General features: G+C 40.1%; 1 protein-coding gene across 1 annotated transcript in view; it reads left to right on the top strand.

The window, feature by feature from the left end:
* The window catches only part of adpgk2 (ADP-dependent glucokinase 2), a 38,392-nt gene extending 16,685 nt beyond the window's left edge, over positions 1 to 21,707 (top strand). Inside the window, exons 4-6 of the mRNA XM_048535967.2 lie at positions 1,484 to 1,580; positions 4,281 to 4,417; positions 17,643 to 21,707. Of these exons, the coding sequence (XP_048391924.1) occupies positions 1,484 to 1,580; positions 4,281 to 4,417; positions 17,643 to 18,310 (902 nt within the window). The 3' untranslated portion in view covers positions 18,311 to 21,707. The remainder of the gene's footprint in view (positions 1 to 1,483; positions 1,581 to 4,280; positions 4,418 to 17,642) is intronic.
* The last annotated feature ends 700 nt before the right edge of the window (positions 21,708 to 22,407 follow it).

The raw sequence follows: 22,407 nt of genomic DNA, 5'->3' as shown, positions 1-22,407 counted from the left end.
AACAATCTGTTGGAATCTCAAGGCCAAGGGCTTTGTCCTATTGATTACAATGCAGATTCACAATGTAATGAATTTGCAATAGTTGGATTTTTTTCACTTCATACTGGGTAACAAATAAACAATAACATTGTTCTTTATCAATACAAGTGAAAGATGGATGGATGAAATTGAGATACAGACTTTAAAAGAATAGGACTAATTCAGGATTTAAGAACATTATGATTGATAATTATAAAAGTCACTAATTGGATAGTTCTTGCAATGGAAAGTGAAAAGGTATGGAGTAAAGGGGAAATAAGTCAATGATATATCATCAATCACTGTACCTCCAGTCAGAGATATCAAATTATATTAGTGGGATGTAGAAGTTGCTGAGTTAGTTGTGATCTTAATTGGGAAATTAATGAAAGAGGTGTCAAAATTGATGGTCGAAAAAAGACAAAAGTCCATTTGGTTGGCTTTGTATCGTTTTTGGTTCACAATTTCAAGCATGTTGTTGGCGGAAAATGCTGCATTTCTGATATAAGGTTTTGTACTCTCAATTAGGATGGGACTAAAAACAAATTGGTAGACCAGTCACACTGAGCTGCTATTGCATACCTCCTAGTGACTATAAATGTAGAAAATAATTCAGAATAGATCCAGAGCAAACACAATTTAGTTTAAATTTAGTGCTGTTTATGTTCCTACTGAGATAATGTATAAGTAATCAATTTGCCTTTTTAGTTTGAAGAAATTTACTCTGTGACAGTAACGAGTGGCTGTGTTTAGTTCAAGTTCTGCACCCAGTAAAACCAGTCTCTGGATTGAACCTTGTAATTCTAACTTGTTTGTCTGTGAAGATATTTTTCATTTGAAGAGTAAGGTGCTACAATTTCTTGAGAGCCTAAAAATCATCTTTTAAAAAAGATCAATAGCCATACTCATCAGCTCATCAGTTGAGAGAATGGGTGTGAAATATGGCTTGATTCTGTGGGTGTGGTAACGATGCTTCGACATTGAGTTCCTGTTTAAATTAATTATTATGTCTAATCTCTTTATATTTTTCCTTATGGCTATACGCCTTCGTGATAGATAATCATGCAAGCCTTGCTCTGTATCTTTCAGGTTACATTGTGGCCTAGCAGTTTAGGGGTAATGTTGCTTGCGTTGCTATGTGAGAGTGAATGTAATATCCCATTTTAGTTGTGTTTTTTATTTCCTTGCCTTTCCATGTTGGTCAATCTCAATTTTTGCCAATGAAATCCTTTAAGATAATAAAGGGGACCATGTGATAATATTATGGCTCATCTGATCTGTGGCCTTAACTGCATCTGCATCTAATCGTAAAATATGTTTTAAGCTCAGGACAATGAGTAGAGCTTCTAAAAAGAATATAACCTGACTGGCATGGAGCTGATTGTAATGTTGGTGTTTTCATTATTGGCTTTAGAATAAGTTAATAAATTCTTGACCCCTTCAAATGACTGTTCTTCCTTTCTAGTTACAAGCAAACCTGTAGATGAAACTGACATTCACCTAATTCTGGAGTATTCCTCCGGTGCCAAATGGGGGAAGCTAGTGTCTCGAAGAGCAAACAGGTTTGTAGAATCAGTTTGCACAAATTGAGGTAATTAACCAAACTATCATACAATTTTAATAAATAATTGTAAGCTAGTTTGCATGCTCATCATTCATACCAAGTTATTTCATAAATTGACTTGTAAAACAAATGCCTCTGAAAGCATTTCATACCGACTTATATTTAAAGTCCTTGGTTTTCATTTTACTGACTTCTCTAATTTAAGTGTCTACTTTTGACACGTCTGCAGAGGAGACACGTGTTCCCATTATGTTTTATTTCTGTTTGATGCGTCCTTTTTCAATGAGTTGTCAGCACAGCTCAGGTAACAATTTAGTAAGAAAAGTCAGAATCTTAATCTCCGTCTGCTCTGTGATAATGGGAACTGCAGATGCCGGAGAATCTGAGAAAACAAAGTGTGGAGCTTGATGAGCTTAGGCCAAGCAGCATCTTAGGAGTACAAAAGCTGACATTTCGGGCCTAGACCCTTCTGAAATGTCAGCTTTTGTGCTCCTAAGATGGTGCTTGGCCTGCTGTGTTCATGCAGCTCCACACTTTGTTATCTCTGTCTGATCTGTGACAAGTTCTTGACACTTTGGTGTTCTGTTCCAGAGATTGGATGAAGCTATCTCTACAACTATAAGATCACCTGCAGTGTGAATCATTTTTATTCCAGAGCTGCAATTTGAGCGATATAAATGTGTAAAATGAGAGTTTGTGTTAAACGTCATTATAAGTGATGTACAGCATAGAAATAGACTCTTTGGTCTAACTCCCCGTGCTGATCGGATATCCTAATTTAATCTGGTCCCGTTTCCTAGTATTTTGCCTCTATCCCTCTTAAACCCTTCCTATTAATGTACCTTTCCAGATACCTTTTAAATGTTGTAATTGTACAGACTCCACCACAACTGGCAGCTCATTCTATACATGCACCACCCTCTGCATGAAAACTTTCTCTCTTGGATCCCTTTTAAATCGTTACCTGCTCGCATTAAATCTATGCCCTCTCATTTTGGACTCCATTACCCTGCGGAAAAGACCTTGGCTGTTTCCCCTATCCATGCCTCTCATGATTTTACAAACCTCCATAAGGTCACCGCTCTGTCTCTGACTCTCCAGGGAGCAGAGCCACAGGCTATTCAGCATCTCCCTCCAGCTGCAACGCAGGTAACATGCTTGTAAATCTTTTATGAACCCTTTCAAGTTTCACAACATCCTATGTAGCCGGGAGACCAAAATTGAAAGCCATATTCCAAAGGTGGCCTCACTGTTTTCCTGTAACTGCAACATGACATCCCAACTCCTATATTCAGTGCACGGATCAATCAAGACGAGAGTACCAAATGCTGCCATCACTATGCTATGAACCTGCACCTCAAGATCTCGTTTTGTTCAGCAAAACTTCTTGGGACCTTACCATCAACTGTGTAACTCCTGCCCTGATTTTCCTTGCCAAAATGCAGCACCTCACATTTATCTAAATTAAACTCCATCTGCCACTCCTTGGCCCATTTGTTCAAGTGAAGTAACCTCCTTCGCTGTCCACCACGACACCTATTTTAGTATCATCTGTAAACTTGCTAACCATACCACCTATATTCACGTTCAAATCATTTATATAAAATGATAAAAAGCAGTGGACCCAACACACAGCTTTGCTGCATGATACTGGTCACAGGCCTTCAGGCCAAAAAGTAACCCTGCACCACCACTCTGTAAGTCCTGTCTTTGAGCTAATTTTGTATCCAAATGGCTAGCTGTCCCTGGATTTCATGAGATCTAACCTTGCTAACCAGTCTATCGTGTGGGACTTTGTCAAATGCCTTACAGAAATACATGTGGACAACATCCAGTGCTCTGCATTCGTCAATCTTCTTTGTCACTTGAAAAAACTCAATCAAGTTAGTGAGATATGATTTCCTGCACACAAAGCCATGTTGACTATCCCTAATCAGTCCTTGCCTTTCCAAATATGGGTAAATCCTGTAACAAAACATCTTTTGAATCAAACGCAAAAGACGACAAGAAATGATTGTTCTAACTTGGCTGAAGGAGAAAGCCGAAAATTAACACTGGTTGGGATTTTCAGACTGAGTCTGAAAGTGGGAGAGTTTCCAGGATGGAAGTCCATTACCTACTGAGGTGAGAGCGCCTGCTATATCTTCTGGCAGTCAAGCAACTGGTGGATTTTCTGCCAAAATTAGCACCTTGGGGGAGGAAATCCTGGTCAACCAGAGGCTGGCAACACCATGTTGGAGGATATGCTGCTGCTGGGCCACCTCCCCTGGGGTTGTAAGATGGAGGATCACTGCTGGTAATGCCAGGTGTTGTTTGACTTAGGGGTGGGAGGGTTGGGGTTTTGGGGTTAGTTCTTAAATGAGGCATGGGCTCCGATTTGAGACCAGTAGTCTCAGTTCCTCTGCTTCAAAATTAGTGCAGAGCAAATGATCCCATCTCTCAAACTGATCAGCCAGTCTCTGCCAAGTGGGATGACCCTTTCTCATCCTGCCTAACCCTGAATTAATTGAGTTGTCTTCCTCTGCGGCCGCCTTGCCCATTACTTTTCAAGAAGAGTCGATTTCACCCACTATGTGGTTATCTGTGTTGTCCTGCTCTTTTCATCTAAATGTTTCTAAATATGTCAATGTGATAAATGTACTTAACTGTAGTTGATAGTTTCAAACGCTGAAAATAATCCATTGTTTGACCTCCTTAGGTTCATAGTCCATCATGACACTTCCAATCCCATTTTGGAGTCACTTGAAGACTTTCAGGCTCAACTCCAGCAGTTTAAACCATCTCTACTGATAATTAGTGGGCTTCAAATGATGGATAATTTTCCCTTTCGACCAGGTGAGAGTGAAATGTGGTTGCATTATATGTTGCAAATTGAAGCTGTTAAGGAAGAGAGGTAGTTTCCAGAAGCTCTTGTAGACTTGTAACTGAAGCTGCAGATTAAAATTTAGAGTTGCATTGCTCCTGTTGGAAACTGAAATAAACAAAATTATTGAAAGTAAAGCTTGACTTAAAAATAATTGTTCATATTATCAACAGCACACTTTCCCTGAGCTTCTTGCTAGTACTGAAAATCAAGTTCCTATTCCAGATGTCACTGTACTGTGATCAAAACTCATTTCCTGTACAGACAATTACAATAGAGTACCAAGGAGCAATGGCACAGTTTGGTGATGCGTGGAATCAATTTCTCTTTGTAGTATTTCCATATTTGCAATACTGCTATGAGATCTGTTCTCATATTTATGCAAATATGGAAGTTGGATATTTGTGGCCTTTCTTAACCTCTCTCAAAATGTCACCATCTTTTTGCTTTAGAATCTGAGTACTTAATTGTATATACCATTAGAAAATCAAGTGTTAACACGGTTACACTCTTGTTATTCTTTGTGTGGCATGGGCAAGTTGGTGTTCGGCCGCAGGGCTTAGTTCCATGTTGTATACTACTTTGACTCTGTGCTCCTCAAACTGTTTCCCTGGTCCCAGTTTTGTGGAGGCTTACCAGAAGATGCAGGGAGAGCCCTGAAGCCTACTCCTGAAGTGTTTTCCAGTGCCCTTTTCAATGAGAAAATAGCTGTTTTCTGCTGAAATAACCTACTCTCAGATGCGCAGTTTGGATTCTGCCAGGGCCACTTGACTCTTGACCTCATTACAGCCTTTGCCCAAACATAGACAGAGAGCTGAACCGATATAACTTGCGAGAAAGCGATCTAAGCATCAAGGCAACATTTGATTGATTATAGTAGCATGTCCTCGTAATAGAATTAGTGGAAATTGGAGGAATAAGTCTCTGGCCATATCTAGCGTCTTAGGCAACTAATTGTGGTTATTGAAAGCAAATCATCTCATTTCCAGGACATCACTGCTGGAGTTCCTTATGCAGTGTTCTGGACCCAACCATCTTCAGCTGCTTAATCATAAATGACACCACATTTTCCCCCCATTTTAAGGTCAGTAGTGGGGATGTGCAATTGAATAGTATTCAACACCAATCGTGACCTCTCGAATATTGAAATATGGTGTGTCCATATTCAACAAGATCTAGAGAGCAGTGAAATTTAGGCTGATGTGTGGCAGATATGTTCCTTGCCATTTATGTGCCAGGCCATAACCATCATCTGGTCTAAAAGGAAAATCATTTTGAACCCATTAATTTCCAAAGAGAGAGAATTTGACTGTTACTCCTTCAAATTCAGTGGAATTACGGTTGCTGAATCCTCCTTTCTCAGAGTTACTACTATCCAGAGCCTGAACTGAAATAGTCATACAAATACTGTGGTTACAAGAACAAGTCAGAGGCTAGGAGCTCTGTGGCAAGTAACTCCCCACGTGTCTGCCACCCACAATTTACAAATCAGGACTTTAATGGAACGCTTGCCACTTGCCTAGTGAGCAGTTTAACAACACTCAAAGCTTGACACATCCAAAGAAAAAGAATCTGTTGCATGCAACCCATCCGGCACCTTCAACGTTCACTTCCTGCACCAACAATGTGCAGTTGTAGCAATGTGCGTCATCTACAAGACGCACTGCTCAATTCTACAAGTGTCTTTCAACAGCATCTTTCAAACCCGTGACCACTAGTGCCTTGAAGGACAGGGCAACAGATTCATGAACACCATGCCTGCAAGTTTTCCCCCTTCTAGTCTTGCACCATTCTGATTTGGAGCTGTACCACTGTCCCTTTACTGATGCTGATTCAAAACCTTGAAACTAACTTCCTAACTGCAGCACTTTGGTGTCCTTAAGCCCCCCATGACAGTTGTGGTTCAGAGGGAAACTCCGTGTTTTTTTTTCCAATGCAACTGGAGATGGGTAGTTAATGCTAGCAATGCAGTAAGACATATGACATTAGCTTGAAAGTTACTTTTATATTTTTTGATCATGTAGCAATTATGTTTATTAAATGATATATTAGATGCAAAGGAGCCTTAGTGCATTGTGTTGACATTTAATGTAAATGTTTGACTTTTCCTTTCGAGTGGCCTTGAATTTAAACATTTGATAAGATGACTAGTACTTAATTAAACGCTACTGTATTGAAGGCTTATTACATGCTGTGTTTACGCACAACTCTCAGATCAAATCGTCAAAGGATTCATTGTCTTCTGAAGGTACAGTTGCATTGTGTTTTGGTGAGGGTCCTTGAATCTTTGCATCTTTAATGTGCTTTAAAAGATCCAAACTAAAATGCACTTACAAATAACATACAGGAATGAAGAAGTCCAGTTGTATTGTTGAAAAGTCAATGCAATTACTGTTCCTACAATGTGGAAACGGGCCATTTGGCCCAACAAGCTCACCAACCCTCTGAAGAGCATTTCTGCCCCCGCCCCCACCCTTTCTCTGTAATCCTATGGCCAATCCACCTAACCTGCATATCTTTTGGATTTGGAAGGAAGCTCACGCAGACATGGGGAGAACTTGCAAACTCCACACAGTCACCTGAGGCTGGAATTGAACCCAGGTTCCTGGTGCTGTGAGGCTGCAGTGCTAACCACTGAGCTGCCATGCCACCCTAAGCAGTACATTGCACTTGAGCCAGGTAGGACTCGAACTTCTAGGCTTCAGATCCAAAGTCCGACACATTATCCCTTGTGCCACTGGCCTAATACCTGCCTTGGCACAAAAATCCCTTTATAACTCTATAATCTTTGCAATTCGCTAATTTTTATTACTAATTTTAATTAACATTTAATGCATGAAATAATTAGTATGATTTATGCTGTTTTATTGTTATATTGAAGTAAGAAATTGAAACACTTGAAACAAACTTTTAAAGAATTCTTTGAATTTACCAAATTCAAAGTGCTTCTTAATGGTTGCATGTGCCAGTAGTGGTTACTTATTTTGGAGGAGAGGAACAGGAGTGGGCTTTTCAGCCCCTTGTATCTGCACAGCCATTCAATTAGATTATGGCTAGTCATTATGACTCAGTGCCATTTCGTCACACTATATTCATCGCTGTCATTAGTCTCCAGAAATTTATTAATTTCTGACTTGGGCATACTCTAAAGCTTCCACAGCCGTTTCTGGCAGAAAACTCCCAAAGGTTTTCCACCTTCTGAGTGAATAAATACCTCTTTGTCTTTGGGCTTATTGGCTTAACCCTCATTCTGCGATTTGCCTTCCAGTTCTAGACTCGCCAGCCAGGGAAACATCTCTTCGAGGAGATAGCAAAAACTGTAAATGCAGAAGTTGGAGTCAATGCAGCATAGCAGAAGGAACACAGCAGGTCAGGCAGCATTAGAGGAGCAGGAAAATTGACATTTCGGGTTGGGACCCTTCTTCAGTCCTGATGAAGGGCCTCAACCTGAAACATCGACTTTCTTGCTCCTCTGCTACCTGACCTGTGTTCATCCAAATGTCTCATTTACTTGTCTTGTAAGAATTTTGTAAGTTTTACAGCGACCACTCTTGTTTTTAAAATCTCTGAAGAATGTTGACCAGGTCTCCACAATCTCTCTTTCTCTCTTTTAAAACATGCCTGCCATCCCAGGGACTAGTCTGGTGAATCTCCATTGTACTCACTGATGACAGTATATTCTTCCTGAACTAAGGTGTCCAAATTTCTCTCCAGTACTCCAGGTGAGGTTTCACTGAAGCTCTATGTGATTGCAGCAAGACATCTGCTCAAGTCCCCTTATGATGGCCAATATACCATTTTGCCTTCCTAATTGGTTGTTACACCTGCAAGTGACCTTTCATGGTCATGAACCAGAATACCCAGGTCCTTTTTGGCCACCAGCACTTGCCTATCACTCCTCTCAAAAAAAAATCTGCCTTTCTTCTGTACCAAAGTGTCTGTCTTCACACTTAGCCCGATGACATTTCGAACAGCACAATGTAGCCCAGTCACCTACCTTATTTGCAGTTTCCATACATCCTCTTCACAACTTGTGTTCCATCCTGGTTTTGTCATCAGCAAATTTTAAAACATTACAGATGTCCTCTATCTAAAACACTAACAAAGATTGTGAACAGTTGCGGACTCAGCACCGATTTCTGGTGGAACTTGACTGATAACAGCCTGCCATTCTAAGAATGAAGGTGGAACAGTCAGTCTTCTGTTACACTGGCACCATCCCTCATCTCTTCCCCTGCTATATCAGTGACTGTATTGGCGCTGCCTCATGCTCCTGTGAGGAGCTTGAACAGTTCAGCAATTTTACTAACACCTTCCACTGCAGTCTCAAATTCACCTGGACTATCTCCTCATACTTTCCTCTTCTTCCTGGACTGCTCTGTCTCCATTTTCGGTAACCATCTCAGCACCAACACCTATTTCAATTCCACCGCCTCCCACAGCTACTTTGACAACATCACCTCTCACCCACCGCCCTCGCCCCACAAGAACGTGACCCCTTACTTCCAATTCTTCTGCCTCTGCTCCCTAGATAGGGTGTTCCACTCGCGGGCATCGCTGATGTCCTCCTATGTCAAGGACCACAACTCGCTGCTCTACTGCTGATCAAAGATGCCCTCAGCTGCATCTCTTGCATTTCTTGCACTTCTGCTCTCGAACCCTTGTCCCCCAATAAAAATAGAGCATTCCCCTGGTCCTCTCATAGTGCACCGCAAACTTCCTCATCCGGTGTATCATCATCTGCCATTTCCACCACCTACAATCTGACAACTTCAACAAAGAAATTTCCCTCTCCACCCCTATCTGCCTTTTGGAGGAACTGCTCACTCCAAAACCACTTCATCTGCTCCACATTCCCCACCACACCTGGCACCTTTCCAGGAGGTATATCCTCCAACCTGGTCTACTGTATCTGTTGCTCCCAGTGTGGACTCCTCTACATCAGTGAGACCAAACGTAGATAGATTTGCAGAGCACCTGCACTCTGTACGCTATAATCAATAACCGGTTGCTAGCCATTTCAACTGGCCCTCTCGTACCCTTGGTGACATGTCCATCCTGGGCTGCCTCCAGTGCCATAATGATGCCACACGCAAACTGGAGAAGCAACACCTCCTATTCCACCTTGGAGCCTACAGCCTAATGGCCAAAACGTAGATTTTACCAATTTCAAAATCTACTCCCCCTTGGCCTCATCCTTGCCTCCTTGACCTAACTCTACCTTCCCCGCCTATCCACCTCACTCTCTTACCATTGACCACTATCCACTATCCCTGCATCCACCTAGCACCATCTCACTAGGCTTCCCCAAGTCTCAGATAACAGTGTAGAGCTGGATGAACACAGCAGGCTAAGCAGCATCAGAGGAGCAGGAAAGCTGACATTTTGGACCTTGATGCTTCTTCAGAACCCAGTCTCATCCTTTCCCTTTATTTCCCAGCTCCCTTCCCAGTCCTGATGAAGGGTCTAGGCCTGAAATGTCAACTGTCCTGCACTTCTGATGCCGCCTGACCTGTTGTGTTCCTCTAACTCCACGCTCCATTGATTCTGACTCCAGCATCTGCAGTTCTTGCTATCCCTAAGAATGATACCTATCCCCTCTGCTTTCTTTGAACCAATTCTCAATCCATGCCACGACATCCTGTAAGTTCCAATTTTGTTGACTAACTTCCTGTATGGAACTTCTACCAAGAATCTTTTAAAAATCCAGTTGCATCTCTTGATTATCCTTTATCCATGCTGCAAGTGAAATCCTCCAAAAAAATTCCCAAGTTTGTCAAACATGATTTCCCTATTCATGTATTCCCTTAGGACAAACAGAGTTGTTGTCTCTGGTTTGTTGCCCGTGCCACATGCTAGTGAGGCGAGGAATAGGGAGAGAGAGGAGTTGAACACGTGGCTACAGGGATGATGCAGGAGGGAGGGTTTTGGATTCTTGGATAATTGGGGCTCTTTCTGGGGTAGGTGGGACCTCTACAAGCAAGATGGTCTTCACCTGAACCAGAGGGGTACCGATATCCCGGGGGGAAATTTGCTAAGGCTATTCGGGTGGGTTTAAACTAATTCAGCAGGGGGATGGGAACCAAATTTGTAGTTGGAGTATAGAAAAGGTTGAGAGTAGGGTGGTCCGAAATAAAGTTTCAGGGAAGCAAGATGGCACCGGCAAGCAAGAAGTTGGTTTGAAGTGTGTCCACTTCAATGCCAGGAGTGCCCGGAATAAGGTGGGTGAACTTGCAGCATGGGTTAGTACCTGGGACTTCGATGTTGTGGCCATTTTGGAGACATGGATAGAGCAGGGACAGGAATGGTTGTTGCAGGTTCCGGGATTTAGATGTTTCATTAAGAACAGAGAAGATGGTAAAAGGGGCGGAGGTGTGGCATTGTTGGACAAGGACAGTATTACAGTTGCAGAAAGGATGTCTGGGGACTCGTCAACTGTGGTAGTATCGGCTGAGGTTAGAAACAGGAAAGGAGAGGTCACCCTGTTGGGAATTTTCTATAGGCCTCCGAATAGTTCCAGAGATGCAGAGGAATGGATAGCAAAGACGATTCTTGATAGGAGTGAGAGAGACAGGGTAGTTGTCATGGGGGACTTCAACATTCCAAATATTGACTGGGAACACTATAGTTTGAGTACTATAGATGGGTCAGTTTTTGTCCAGAGTGTGCAGGAGGGCTTCCTGACACAGCGTGTAGATAGGCCAACAAGGGGCGAAGCCACATGAGATTTGGTACTGGGTAATGAGCCTGGCCAGGTGTTAGATTTGGAAGGAGGTGAGCACTTTGGTGATAGCGATCACAATTCTGTTATGTTTACTTGAGTGATGGAAAGGGATAGGTGTATACCACTGGGCAAGAGTTATAGCTGGGGGAAAGGCAATTACGATGAAATTAGGCAAGATTTAGGGAGCATAGGATGGGGAAGGAAACTGCAGGGGATGGGCACAATAGAAATGTGGAGCTTATTCAAGGAAAAGCTCCTCTATGTCCTAGATAAGTATATACCTGTCAAGCAGGGAGGAAGCTGTAGAGTGCGGGAGCCGTGGTTTACGAAGGAGGTGGAATCTCTGGTCAAGAGGAAGAAGAAGGCTTATGTTAGGATGAGATGTGAAGGCTCAGTTAGGGTGCTTGAGGGCTACGAGGTAGCCAGGAAGGACCTAAAGAGAGAGCTCAGAAGAGCCAGGAGGAGACATGAGAAGTTGTTGGCGTATAGGATCAGGGTAAACCCTAAGGCTTTCTTTAGGTATTTAAGGAATAAAAGAATGACGAAAGTAAAAGATTAGGGCCAATCAAGGATAGTAGTGGGAAGTTGTGTGTGGAGTCAGAGGAGATAGGGGAAGTGCTAAATGAATATTTTTCAACAGTATTCACTCTAGAAAACGACAATTTTGTCGAGGAGAATACTGAGATACGGGCTACTAGACTAGGTGGGATTGAGGTTCACAAGGAAGAGGTATTAGAAATCCTTCACAGGGTGAAGATAAATAAGTCCCCTGGGCCGGATGGGATTTATCCTAGGATCCTCTGGGAAGCACGGGAGGAGATTGCCAAGCCTTTGGCATTGATCTTTAACTCGTCATTGTCTACAGGAATAGTGCCAGACGACTGGAGGATAGCAAATGTGGTTCCCCTGTTCAAGAAGGGGAGTAGAGACAACCCTGGTAATTATAGACCAGTGAGCCTTACCTCAGTTGTTGGCAAAGTGTTGGAAAAGGATATAAGGGATAGGATTTATAATCATCTAGAAAAGAATAAATTTTTTAGGGATAGTCAGCACGGTTTTGTGAAGTGAAGGTCGTGCCTCACAAACCTTATTGAGTTCTTTGAGAAGGTGACCAATCGGGTAGATGAGAGTAAACCGGTTGATGTGGTGTATATGGATTTCAGCAAGGCATTCGATAAGGTTCCCCACAGTAGGCTATTGTACAAAATGCGGAGGAATGGAATTGTGGGAGATATAGCAGTTTGGATCAGAAATTGGCTTGCTGAAAGAAGACAGAGCGTGGTAGTTGATGGGAAATGTTCATCCTGGAGATCAGTCACTAGTGATGTACCGCAAGGGTCGGTGTTGGGTCCACTGCTGTTTGTCATTTTTATAAATGACCTGGATGAGGGCGTAGGAGGATGGGTTAGTAAATTTGCAGACGACACTAAGGTCGGTGGAGTTGCGGATAGTGACGAAGGATGTTGTAGGTTGCAGAGAAACATAGATAAGCTGCAGAGCTGGGCGGAGAGGTGGCAAATGGAGTTTAATGCAGACAAGTGTGAGGTGATGCACTTTGGTAGGAGTAACCAGAAGGCAAAGTACAGGGCTAATGGTAAGATTCTTAGTAGTGTAGATGAGCAGAGAGATCTTGGTGTCCATGTACACAGATCCTTGAAAGTTGCCACCCAGGTTGACAGGGCTGTTAAGAAGGCATACAGTGTTTTAGCTTTATTAATAGAGGGATCTAGTTCCAGCACCAAGAGGTTATGCTGCAGCTGTACAAAACTCTGGTGCGACTGCACTTGGAGTATTGCGTACAGTTCTGGTCACCGCATTATAAGATGGATGTGGAAGCTTTGGAAAGGGTGCAGAGGAGATTTTCTAGGATGTTGCCTGGTATTGGAGGGAAGGTCTTATGAGGAGAGGCTGAGGGACTTGAGGCTGTTTTCATTGGAGAGAAGGTTGAGAGGTGACTTCATTGAAACATATAAAATAATCAGAGGGTTAGATAGGGTGGATAGGGAGAGCCTTTTTCCTAGAATGGTGACGGCGAGCACGCGGGGGCATAGCTTTAAATTGAGGGGTGAAAGATATAGGACAGATGTCAGAGGTAGTTTCTTTACTCCGAGTAGTAAGGGAATGGAACACTTTGCCTGCAACGGTGGTAGATTCGCCAACTTTAGGTACATTTAAGTTGTCACTGGATAAGCATATGGACGTAAATGGAATAGTGTAGGTTAGATGGGCTTCAGATCGGTATGACAGGTCGGCACAACATCGAGGGCCGAAGGGCCTGTACTGTGCTGTAATGTTGTATGTTCTATGGTGTCTGTACACAATTTTAGCAGTATTGAAAAGTAAGTCTTTTTGATATCACATCCTTTTAAAATAGACTTAGCTGCTTCTAACGTTTAAACTAACATCTGTAGTTCCCATTTTCCTCCTCCCTCCCCTTTTATATAGTGGCGTTATGTTTGCTACTTTCTGCTGAGGCCTTTCCAGAATCTGTAGAATTTTAAACAACAATACACACATTTGGTTATCTATCTCTATAGCTACTTCATTCATCACTGGAATGCAGTTCTTCTCGTCCATGGAATTTGATCCTTGATTAACTTTTTTAGAAGTACTTTTTTTAAAAATAATACTAATAGTTTTGAGATCCTCAGATTCAATAGTTCTTTAACACCTAGTATTTCTGGGAGATTTTCTGTATCATTGTGAAGACAAAGCAAACGAATTGCTTTATTTCTTTAAAAATCTCTTTGTTCTCATGTCTCAACTTTTAATGTGCTCATTTTGTCTGAGCTAATCTTTTCTTTCCACATACTTTATGAAACTTTTACAAGCTGCATTTCTTGCTGGCTTGCATTTGTTTTCCCTTATTTTGTCAGTTTCTTGGTCCTCTGCTGCTGGGTTTGAAATTGTTCCCGGTACTCTTAGTTTGTCTTTCTAGTATCTTTTTATAAGCTACATCCATTTAATTTAATGTAGTCTTTAACATTTTTTTAAAGCATTGATTTGATTTACCTTTCCCTTTTAGATGTTTGTGCCTAAGTGAATTATACATGTGTAGATCACGTACTATTTCTGTAGAACTAACTGTTGCTTGTCTGCCAATAATTGCTATAATTCATTTAACCAATCTGCTGTAGCCAACTTGCCCCCCCCTATTTTCGTAGTTTTCTTTTCTTCATATTGAAGACCCTAGTTTCTGCATGAAATATGGTAATGCTGAAATCTAACTGTTAAGGGACAATTGTTTTAACCACATGGAGGATATTGTTAATGTTAAAGACAGCACTGTTCTCGTGTCCACATTGAAGCTGCTTCTGTTGATGATATTCATCCAGCAGCAATTATTTAGTGTATTTCCACCTCTGCTTTCTCTTCAACTGACTAGCATGGAGTGATGTAGAATTTTGTATTGGATTTGCGTGAAAAGGGATGTGGTAAAAATTTTCACAGGCAATACAATTTTGATCATTTTATTAGATCAATAAACTTAAAATATTAAACCATATAGTTAGAATTAATTTTGCTGACTTTTTTGTTTGATAAATGTTTGAGTATATCTTATTGCAGTTATCAAAATGGCCTAGATCTGAAATTGATTTGGTGAAAGAAACAGTTTAGTAGTTGAATGTTTGTTTTATACAGACTTTTTTAAAAACCTGGATTGTTTTCCATTTGCCTTTTGAGACATTGGGCCAGAATGTACAATTCTGGGAAGTGACCAAGCAAGGATTCAGGCAAATGAATAGAATTGATTGTTACCCATTCAATTTACATTAGCTTTTACATGGCAAGTTGCTGTAAGCAGCAGATCAAATCTCTTACAGTCAAAAAAAGGCATAATTTTTTCTAAGAACTCCCAATGACAACTAAGTACTGGGAGGATGAGACTATACTCTTAACAGTTAACTCATTAAAAACAATGCTGGAAGAAACTCAGCAGGCCTTGCAGCATCTATAGAAAGAAAAAAACTGTTAGCGTTGAGAGTCTAGTAATAGTTTGTCAAAACTGGTCACTGGATTTGTAACATTAACAGATTTTATCTCCAGATGCTGCCAGAGTGGCTGAATTTCTCCCAGCACTTTGGATGTGGGAAATCACAAAAACGTCATTCTTTTTATTATTGTAAAAGTTAATAACTGAGTTATTAACACTCATCATGTCACTTAAAATGTGTAGATTGTATGTAGTGTGTAGACATGCCTAATTTACTGTGGCAAGCTTGGTTTGTATCTGCTGCACAAGTACACCTTAACATCATTCAAAGCATTTCACTAGTGGGCCACAGTGATGTCGTTTATGCAATACTAATGCAACAGTGGCATAGCACCTAATAGCAATTTTTTTTTGGATCTATCCTAGTCTGAAGTTGTTGCATTGTCCATAAGTATTAATGAGTACAATTTACCTTGCTAGTAATTTGAAAGCTGCTATGGGCACTGTCCTTCAATTTCTGATTGTGCAAAGCAATATGGCTGAAAACAACTACAATCAAGCACTCCTTGATAGATTCAAGGTAGATAGGATGAGCTAGGTGTCTATCCCAACAAAACATGCATATCTCTTGTGACTTTTTTCTATTGCTGTTGTTTCACCTTTTTCTTTTCTTTTCTTTTCCTCTTCAGTAGTTTTCTGTATGTACTTAGTTTCTATTTTTGACTCCTTTGTCATCATTTACGTAGTTGGCCAATAAGCAGTTAAGGACAAATCAGAGTTAATTTCAATCCTGCATGTGTAACATTGGCCAGGAACAGCGTACTTTGCTTCCCAACTCCCATTGATACTCTTGACAGTACACGCACACCAAGGCATTTGGTGTGTGCTCCCTGGGTATTCTATTTGGTGTGTGAGTTGTTTCAAATTCTACTTTTTCAAGCTTCCAAAAGAGGATTTATGTTGACATCTGCCTGCAACTCTTCCTTTCCCCCCTCCTTTATTTACAAAATGCTGCTATGTGCTCTTTCTTTGGTGTACAAGTTTAATTATCCTAGCCTCCTTTCTGTCTTTCACTTGCATGCTTTCTTTGGTTAGCAATAAATGTGAATTTTATGTATTTAATTTGCTTCAAATTAGTCAAACACATTGATGTTTTAGGTTCAGTTTTTATCCCATAAGAGCCATACAGTGTTGTAACAAACTGTACAGTTAACTTCATGTGTGATCATTTTTTGTGTAGTACAGTGCAGTGCCTTCCTTTTGAGTTGCTGAATTTTCTTCCTGTGTCAAAATGTAGAAAGCCAGTTGAGAGTAGGCAAGAATCTGCTACTTCTAGGAACACCACTTTTTATTTGAGGATTCATTTAAAATTTTGGATTTGGAAGCTTTTTTTGATTGGCTTTTAGCAGTTATGGTTGACTTCAGGGATTGAATGGAAACTAATTTAGCTTCCAGACCCTTGCTCTACTCTAAAGTGACTTCCTTGGCATGTTAAGTAAATCAGAGCATCTTTTGAAGTTGAATGCAGCACAATGAAACTTCCTACAGTGTGGAAACAGGCCATTTTGGCCCAATAAGTCCACATTGACCCTCCGAAGAGCATCCCGCTCAGACCCAATCCCCCATCCTATCCCTATAACCCTGCATTTCCCGTGGTTAATCTACCTAGCCTGCACATCCCTGGATACTATAGGCAATTCAGCATACCCCATTCCCCCTAACCTGCACATCTTTTGGACTATGGGAGGAAACTGGAGCACCCGGTAGAAACCCACACCGAAGTGGGGAGAATGTGCAGAATCCACACACAGTCATCTGAGGGTGAGCCTAAGTTAGACAATAGGTGCAGGAGTAGGCCATTCGGCCCTTCGAGCCAGCACCACCATTCATTATGATCACGGCTGATCATCCACAATCAGTATCCTGTTCCTGCCTTATCCCCATAACCCTTGATTCCACTATCTGTAAGAGCTCTATCCATCTCTTTCTTGAAAGTATCCAGAGAGTTGGCCTCCACTGCCTTCTGGGGCAGCGCATTCCACATATCCACCACTCTGGGTGAAGAAGATTTTCCTCAACTCTGTTCTAAATGGCCTACCCCTTATTTTTAAACTGTGTCCTCTGGTTCCGAAATAATTCCATCTTCCCTTAATCACATGAAGTGGTATGGATACATCTGCTCATTACTTCAGCTGTTGGTCACAATTATCAAGTAAAACACACATTGATGTTGACTGAAGAAGTGAAAATGACCTTGACATTTTATTAATTGGAAGTGACTTGCTTAATATGTCAAAACACACCACATTATGCTTGGGAATTTAGCTCTGTCTGCACCTAATATGAATAGCTTGGTAAGGTTTGTATATTGAACAAATTTTTTGGCTTATTTGCTATTTTCAGAGAAAAGTTTGCAATTCATATTGGGTTGGTTGAGGAAACTGGCATAGTTTTACTCCATGCCAAAAATATTATTTTTGAACAATTAGAATGTACCAATGCATCATGATGCATTAACAAACTTCTTTTTTTCTTACAGGTCAGCTTGATGAGCGGTTAAGATTGCTCCAGGATCTCATGTTATCAATTGATAGCATCACTGGAATCCATTTTGAAATGGCCTCTTTTGTGGACAGCAGTGTTCTGAGCAAACTTTTATCCCATGTTGTCACTCATGTAGACTCATTAGGAATGAATGAACAAGAGTTACCCAATCTTCTTAGCATGTTAAAGGGATCCAATATCACTGTCTTGTCTGACCCTTACCCAAGAGTAGCAAATGTACTTGATCAAATGCGGGATGTGTATCGTATCTTAAATTCTCAGGAAATAAAAAGCTCACACCGCAGACTGACACGTCTGCATGTTCATACTCTTGCTTTCCAGGCAATCATTATTGCTAAAGGGTCCTTTTGGAGAAACACGATGTCAGCAGCTGCCAAAGCTTCACTAACTGCAAATCGCCATGTTTGTGGCTCACCAAATATTGATACCAGCAAAGCCAAGTTGATTATGGATGATTCTTTTTCTATAAGTCGTGAACAAGGGAGTAAGAAAATTCCACTTGAAGAAGATCGCCCTGTTTCTTGTTGGGAGGAGTACAGCTATGAAATTTGTGTTGCTCCAGTGCTAGTATGTACTGAGGTCTATCAGACTGTGGGTGGTGGTGATAATGTTTCTGCAGCCAGCTTGGTTCTGCAGATCTAATAATCTCTCTCGCTCTGAAGAAGAGGAGAAGGTTGGAACCAGCACGTTTCAATCTTTGCTTATTACCTCGAGGGAGCTTCATAGGTTTTCATGCTTGCACGTTCCTTCCCACCCTCTAAAATAAAATTTTATAATCGTCTGTGTATACTTTGGCCTCTTGTAATCAACATTGAGGTTTTTGGGTATTGTTTAACTATTCATTTTTCACAATGTTTGTATAAATTATTCCATGGTCCTCAATTTATAAGGTGGAATTTTGATTTATACTTTTTGTCCTTTTTTCTGTTTCTGACCGCTGTGACAATATTGAAAACATAGTGAGTATTTATTTAGTTGCAGTTCCCTATTTTCTTAGGAATACTCTGAACTTAAGCCAGCCATTGCACTATTATATAAAGCTTGGTACATTCCATCTTCATTTTTCAGTCAGTATTTTACATCCTCGTGGCTGCCAAAGTGGCTTGTTGAAACTGAGCTAAGTCTGTGATTATTCTCAGGTGCAATACTGTCCTGTGCTGCTTTTTCTTCCTCCTATTAAGATGTTTATATAGTCTCTGTATATCTTGCGTTTTTTTTCTATTTCTGGTCATTCCTAATTCATTTCCAGAAGCACAGGCAGCTGTTAAGGACACCACAAATGCCCTAGTGAGTTTAGATAGGTCGTCTCTTTGATCATGGACAGGGAAGATAGTGGAGCCAGTCATGATGTATTTGCTCCCACTGTACTTGTAACATCTATCTCCAATCAGCTTGATTTGGAGTGTGGGAACATTTACCCACGGTTGAATATGGGAACATTTGACTGTTCTGCCCTTCTCTCCCCATTGAACATTGGACCCTATCCTAGTGTTTCCTACCTCGCTCAGATCTGTTAATTTGGCATAACAAGTGATTACGGGTAGGTATTTTCTAGTCTGTGGTTTGATATCTTTTTTTCTGTGTGGTATATTTGGCCTCTTCTTCCTCTCTGAACAATATACCTTCTCTTTTGAGAAGGTTAGAGTTAAAATAACTGGGCAAGTCTGAAACAAACTGGGAACTCCTCTAATAGGAATCTACTCAGCTCTCAAACTGCTAAACATTGTCACTTCAATGTAAACTTTCAATAATTTCAGCAGAAAACAGAATTTTGCTGACTACTTGTATATATTCAAATAGCTGAAGGGGTATTAGCCTTCAATTTTTAGCAAGAAGTATAAAACTGTATTCCTTGTTTTACACTTTTTCATAATTTGAGGAAAATGTGTTAGATTACCGTGATAATGTGAATGGATCTGGGAAAGTATGAAAATAAAACTGCTTTAGTAGGTTAAACGTGATGGGTCAAAATAATAACATGGATAAAAGTGTAATTTCATTTTTAAATTGCATTAGTGTTAATTTTTTTTTCCTTTTTGGAGGCTGGGGATCCACATCAAGCAGACACTCTCCCTTATAACCAGAGTTCTGCTAGTTAGGTGTCAAATCAGGAAGCACTTTATTCATCACACTATAGTGAAAATCTGCAACTTCCTTCTGTTCCAACAAGGCTGTAGTTGTCATGCCAGTTGAAAATTTCCAGACAGAATTTGATGGGATTTTTATTAAATGAGACTTAATAGAAATATGGAGGAATCAAGTAAACGTTGAGGTCCAGATCAAACTGAGGAGTGATCAGGTTTAAGTGACTTGTAAAACCTGTGCCTGTGTTTTTTCTGGATGTTATTTAATCACGCAACGAAGATTTCATTGCTAACTGAAATTTGGAGGTTAACTGAAAAACTTTTGGGAAATTGCACCAACAGTATTGTTTTGGAAGGCTGGAAGCTTAACATTCTGTTGTAATGAGGTGAATAGCAGTGAACTTACTAGATTTTTGCTAAATCTACTGAGTGCCTTTGGATATTTTATGTTGAAAAGGTGCTACCTAAATAAGAATTATATAAAATTGCTTTACCTATTGAGAAATGCTTTTTGTGTCAAGCATGAAAGAAAATCTTGACGTCTTCATTTTGCCCCGATCCTACTCTGAACACAGTTATTAAACAGTGACCTTTTTGACTGGTCTCAGCCTTGTTTTTAAGTGAGTCTTTGCCAAAAGAGGTACATTTTTAAATAGATGCCAATTATTGAAAACAAATTTGACACTGCTGTTTAATATGATAAATGGTATAGTGTTTTTGCCTGATCATTCTTTTAATCAGCATTTGTTCATTAGTCTGTGTAACTTAAAAGGTCTTTAAAACAGATAATGGGAACTGCAGATGCTGGAGAATCCGAGATAACAAGGTGTGAAGCTGGATGAACACAGCAGGCCAAGCAGCATCTTCAGAGCACAAAAGCTGATGTTTCGGGCCTGATGAAGGATCTAGGCCTGACATGCCAGCTTTTGTGCTCCTAAGATGCTGCTTGGTCTGCTGTGTTCATCCAGCTTCACACTTTATCAATGTAAGTGTACATTTTGATTTTTTTTTAAAAAAGCTTTTGATAAAGTTTATTTGCTAAGTATATATTTTACTTTCATTGAAAGATCATACCTGAGCCATTCTTGTGAATATGAAGCTAAGAAGCTATATTCTCTTGCATTTAGTTGATAACCATCTTTAATCCAAGTTTTGAAATTTAACTGTAAACTATTTATTGCTAGGCCATCTTGTTATTAGGTTATTCTTTCATAATCTTTGTAGTAATGTTGAGAACAATTCTGATAGCTATATATTTTAAAAATAAATGTATCCAAAAATAACTAGTAAGATTCTCCACATGGTATGTCCACTGTATGAAGAGCTGAAATTTTAAATGAAACTTTAAATGACCAAAGTGGAAGAAGACTGGTTTGTTTTGAATACCTTGATGTTTTTGACCAATGTAGAAATATAACTTTGCCAACAACATGCAGTAAATATTTTAGATTTGTCCAATACCTTGTTGCCCAGGTGTATACAAAATTAATAACTGCCTATGTTACAGTCCATAACTTAAATTGATACACCAACACTGGGATCCTGGCTCTTGAAATTGCTGTTAGTTGTGTTCTTATTATGAATAAATCCAGATTCTTAAGGTGGAATCTCAGCATTGTTTGAATCCTTGCAGTAGCCATGAGCTTGCTCTGAGATAGTCAGTCAGATTTTATACAGGGTATGACTAATTTAAAAAATACTGCTGCACCATTCCAAATAGCCTCAGGGATGGATAGATGATATGTACATTATTGTTGATCATGCCCTTCTGGTGGGAATGTGAAGAAATGCATTTAACTTGCTTGAGACAATGACTTTGCTTTTTTGTGGCATGACAAAATATAATTAAATTCCTCAAACTTTCAACCATTGTTATGAGCTGCTTTATTTTCCCTGTAATGTTTCTGATGAAATACCCATTTTATTTTATGTTTCCAATAAACTGATTCTGAATATTTAATTGCCTAATTATTCACCAACTGAAGTGTCTATCCTTTTGGTTGAGATGGAGGCTGCAACTGATCTATTGGCACAACTTCTGAAATGACAACTGCTTCCTGCTCTTGAGTATAGCGCAAATAATGGAATGCTAGAAAATCATGAAGTGGAAAAAGCTCATTTTAGGTTAACCTTTGTGAATATGACTTGGCTGAAACTTTTCCCTCCAATGTTTGCTATTTAATCATTTGTAAGGCTAGTTTGGTTATTTTAGATGTCAGTCACGTAGTGTGGGATTGAAATGGCATGTCGGTCCTCTTAGAAGGACAATGATCCAACTGGGTTTTTTTACATCATTATAGAAACTTTATTTGTTTTTTCTTTTACTTGCCATAATTGACTGGTTTATTAAAATTCCCAAATTATCATGGCATGATTTAAATCCAGTCAAGTAATATTTAGTCTGTGCATTAATTATTAGTAGGAATGGACATTAAGCAACTCAAGTAGCACTTTTAAGATGATGTGATCATCTTAAACATAATCCACCTAAACTAGGATTAAAACTGAGTTGGTGATTCAAAGCTTCACTCGTTTGGAAAAAGGACAAGCCTCTAGAACAGGAGACCTTTGGGGAGGCATTAAGTTAAGTTTCTTGAAATTGACGTTCTGAAATAAAATTGAGTCTCTTTAAAAATTGTCCTCATTGAACACAGG

This window comes from Stegostoma tigrinum, chromosome 9 (genome assembly GCF_030684315.1).
Source record: "Stegostoma tigrinum isolate sSteTig4 chromosome 9, sSteTig4.hap1, whole genome shotgun sequence".
Taxonomy (NCBI): Eukaryota; Metazoa; Chordata; class Chondrichthyes; order Orectolobiformes; family Stegostomatidae; genus Stegostoma; species Stegostoma tigrinum.
This window is presented reverse-complemented; position numbering and strand designations above follow the sequence as displayed.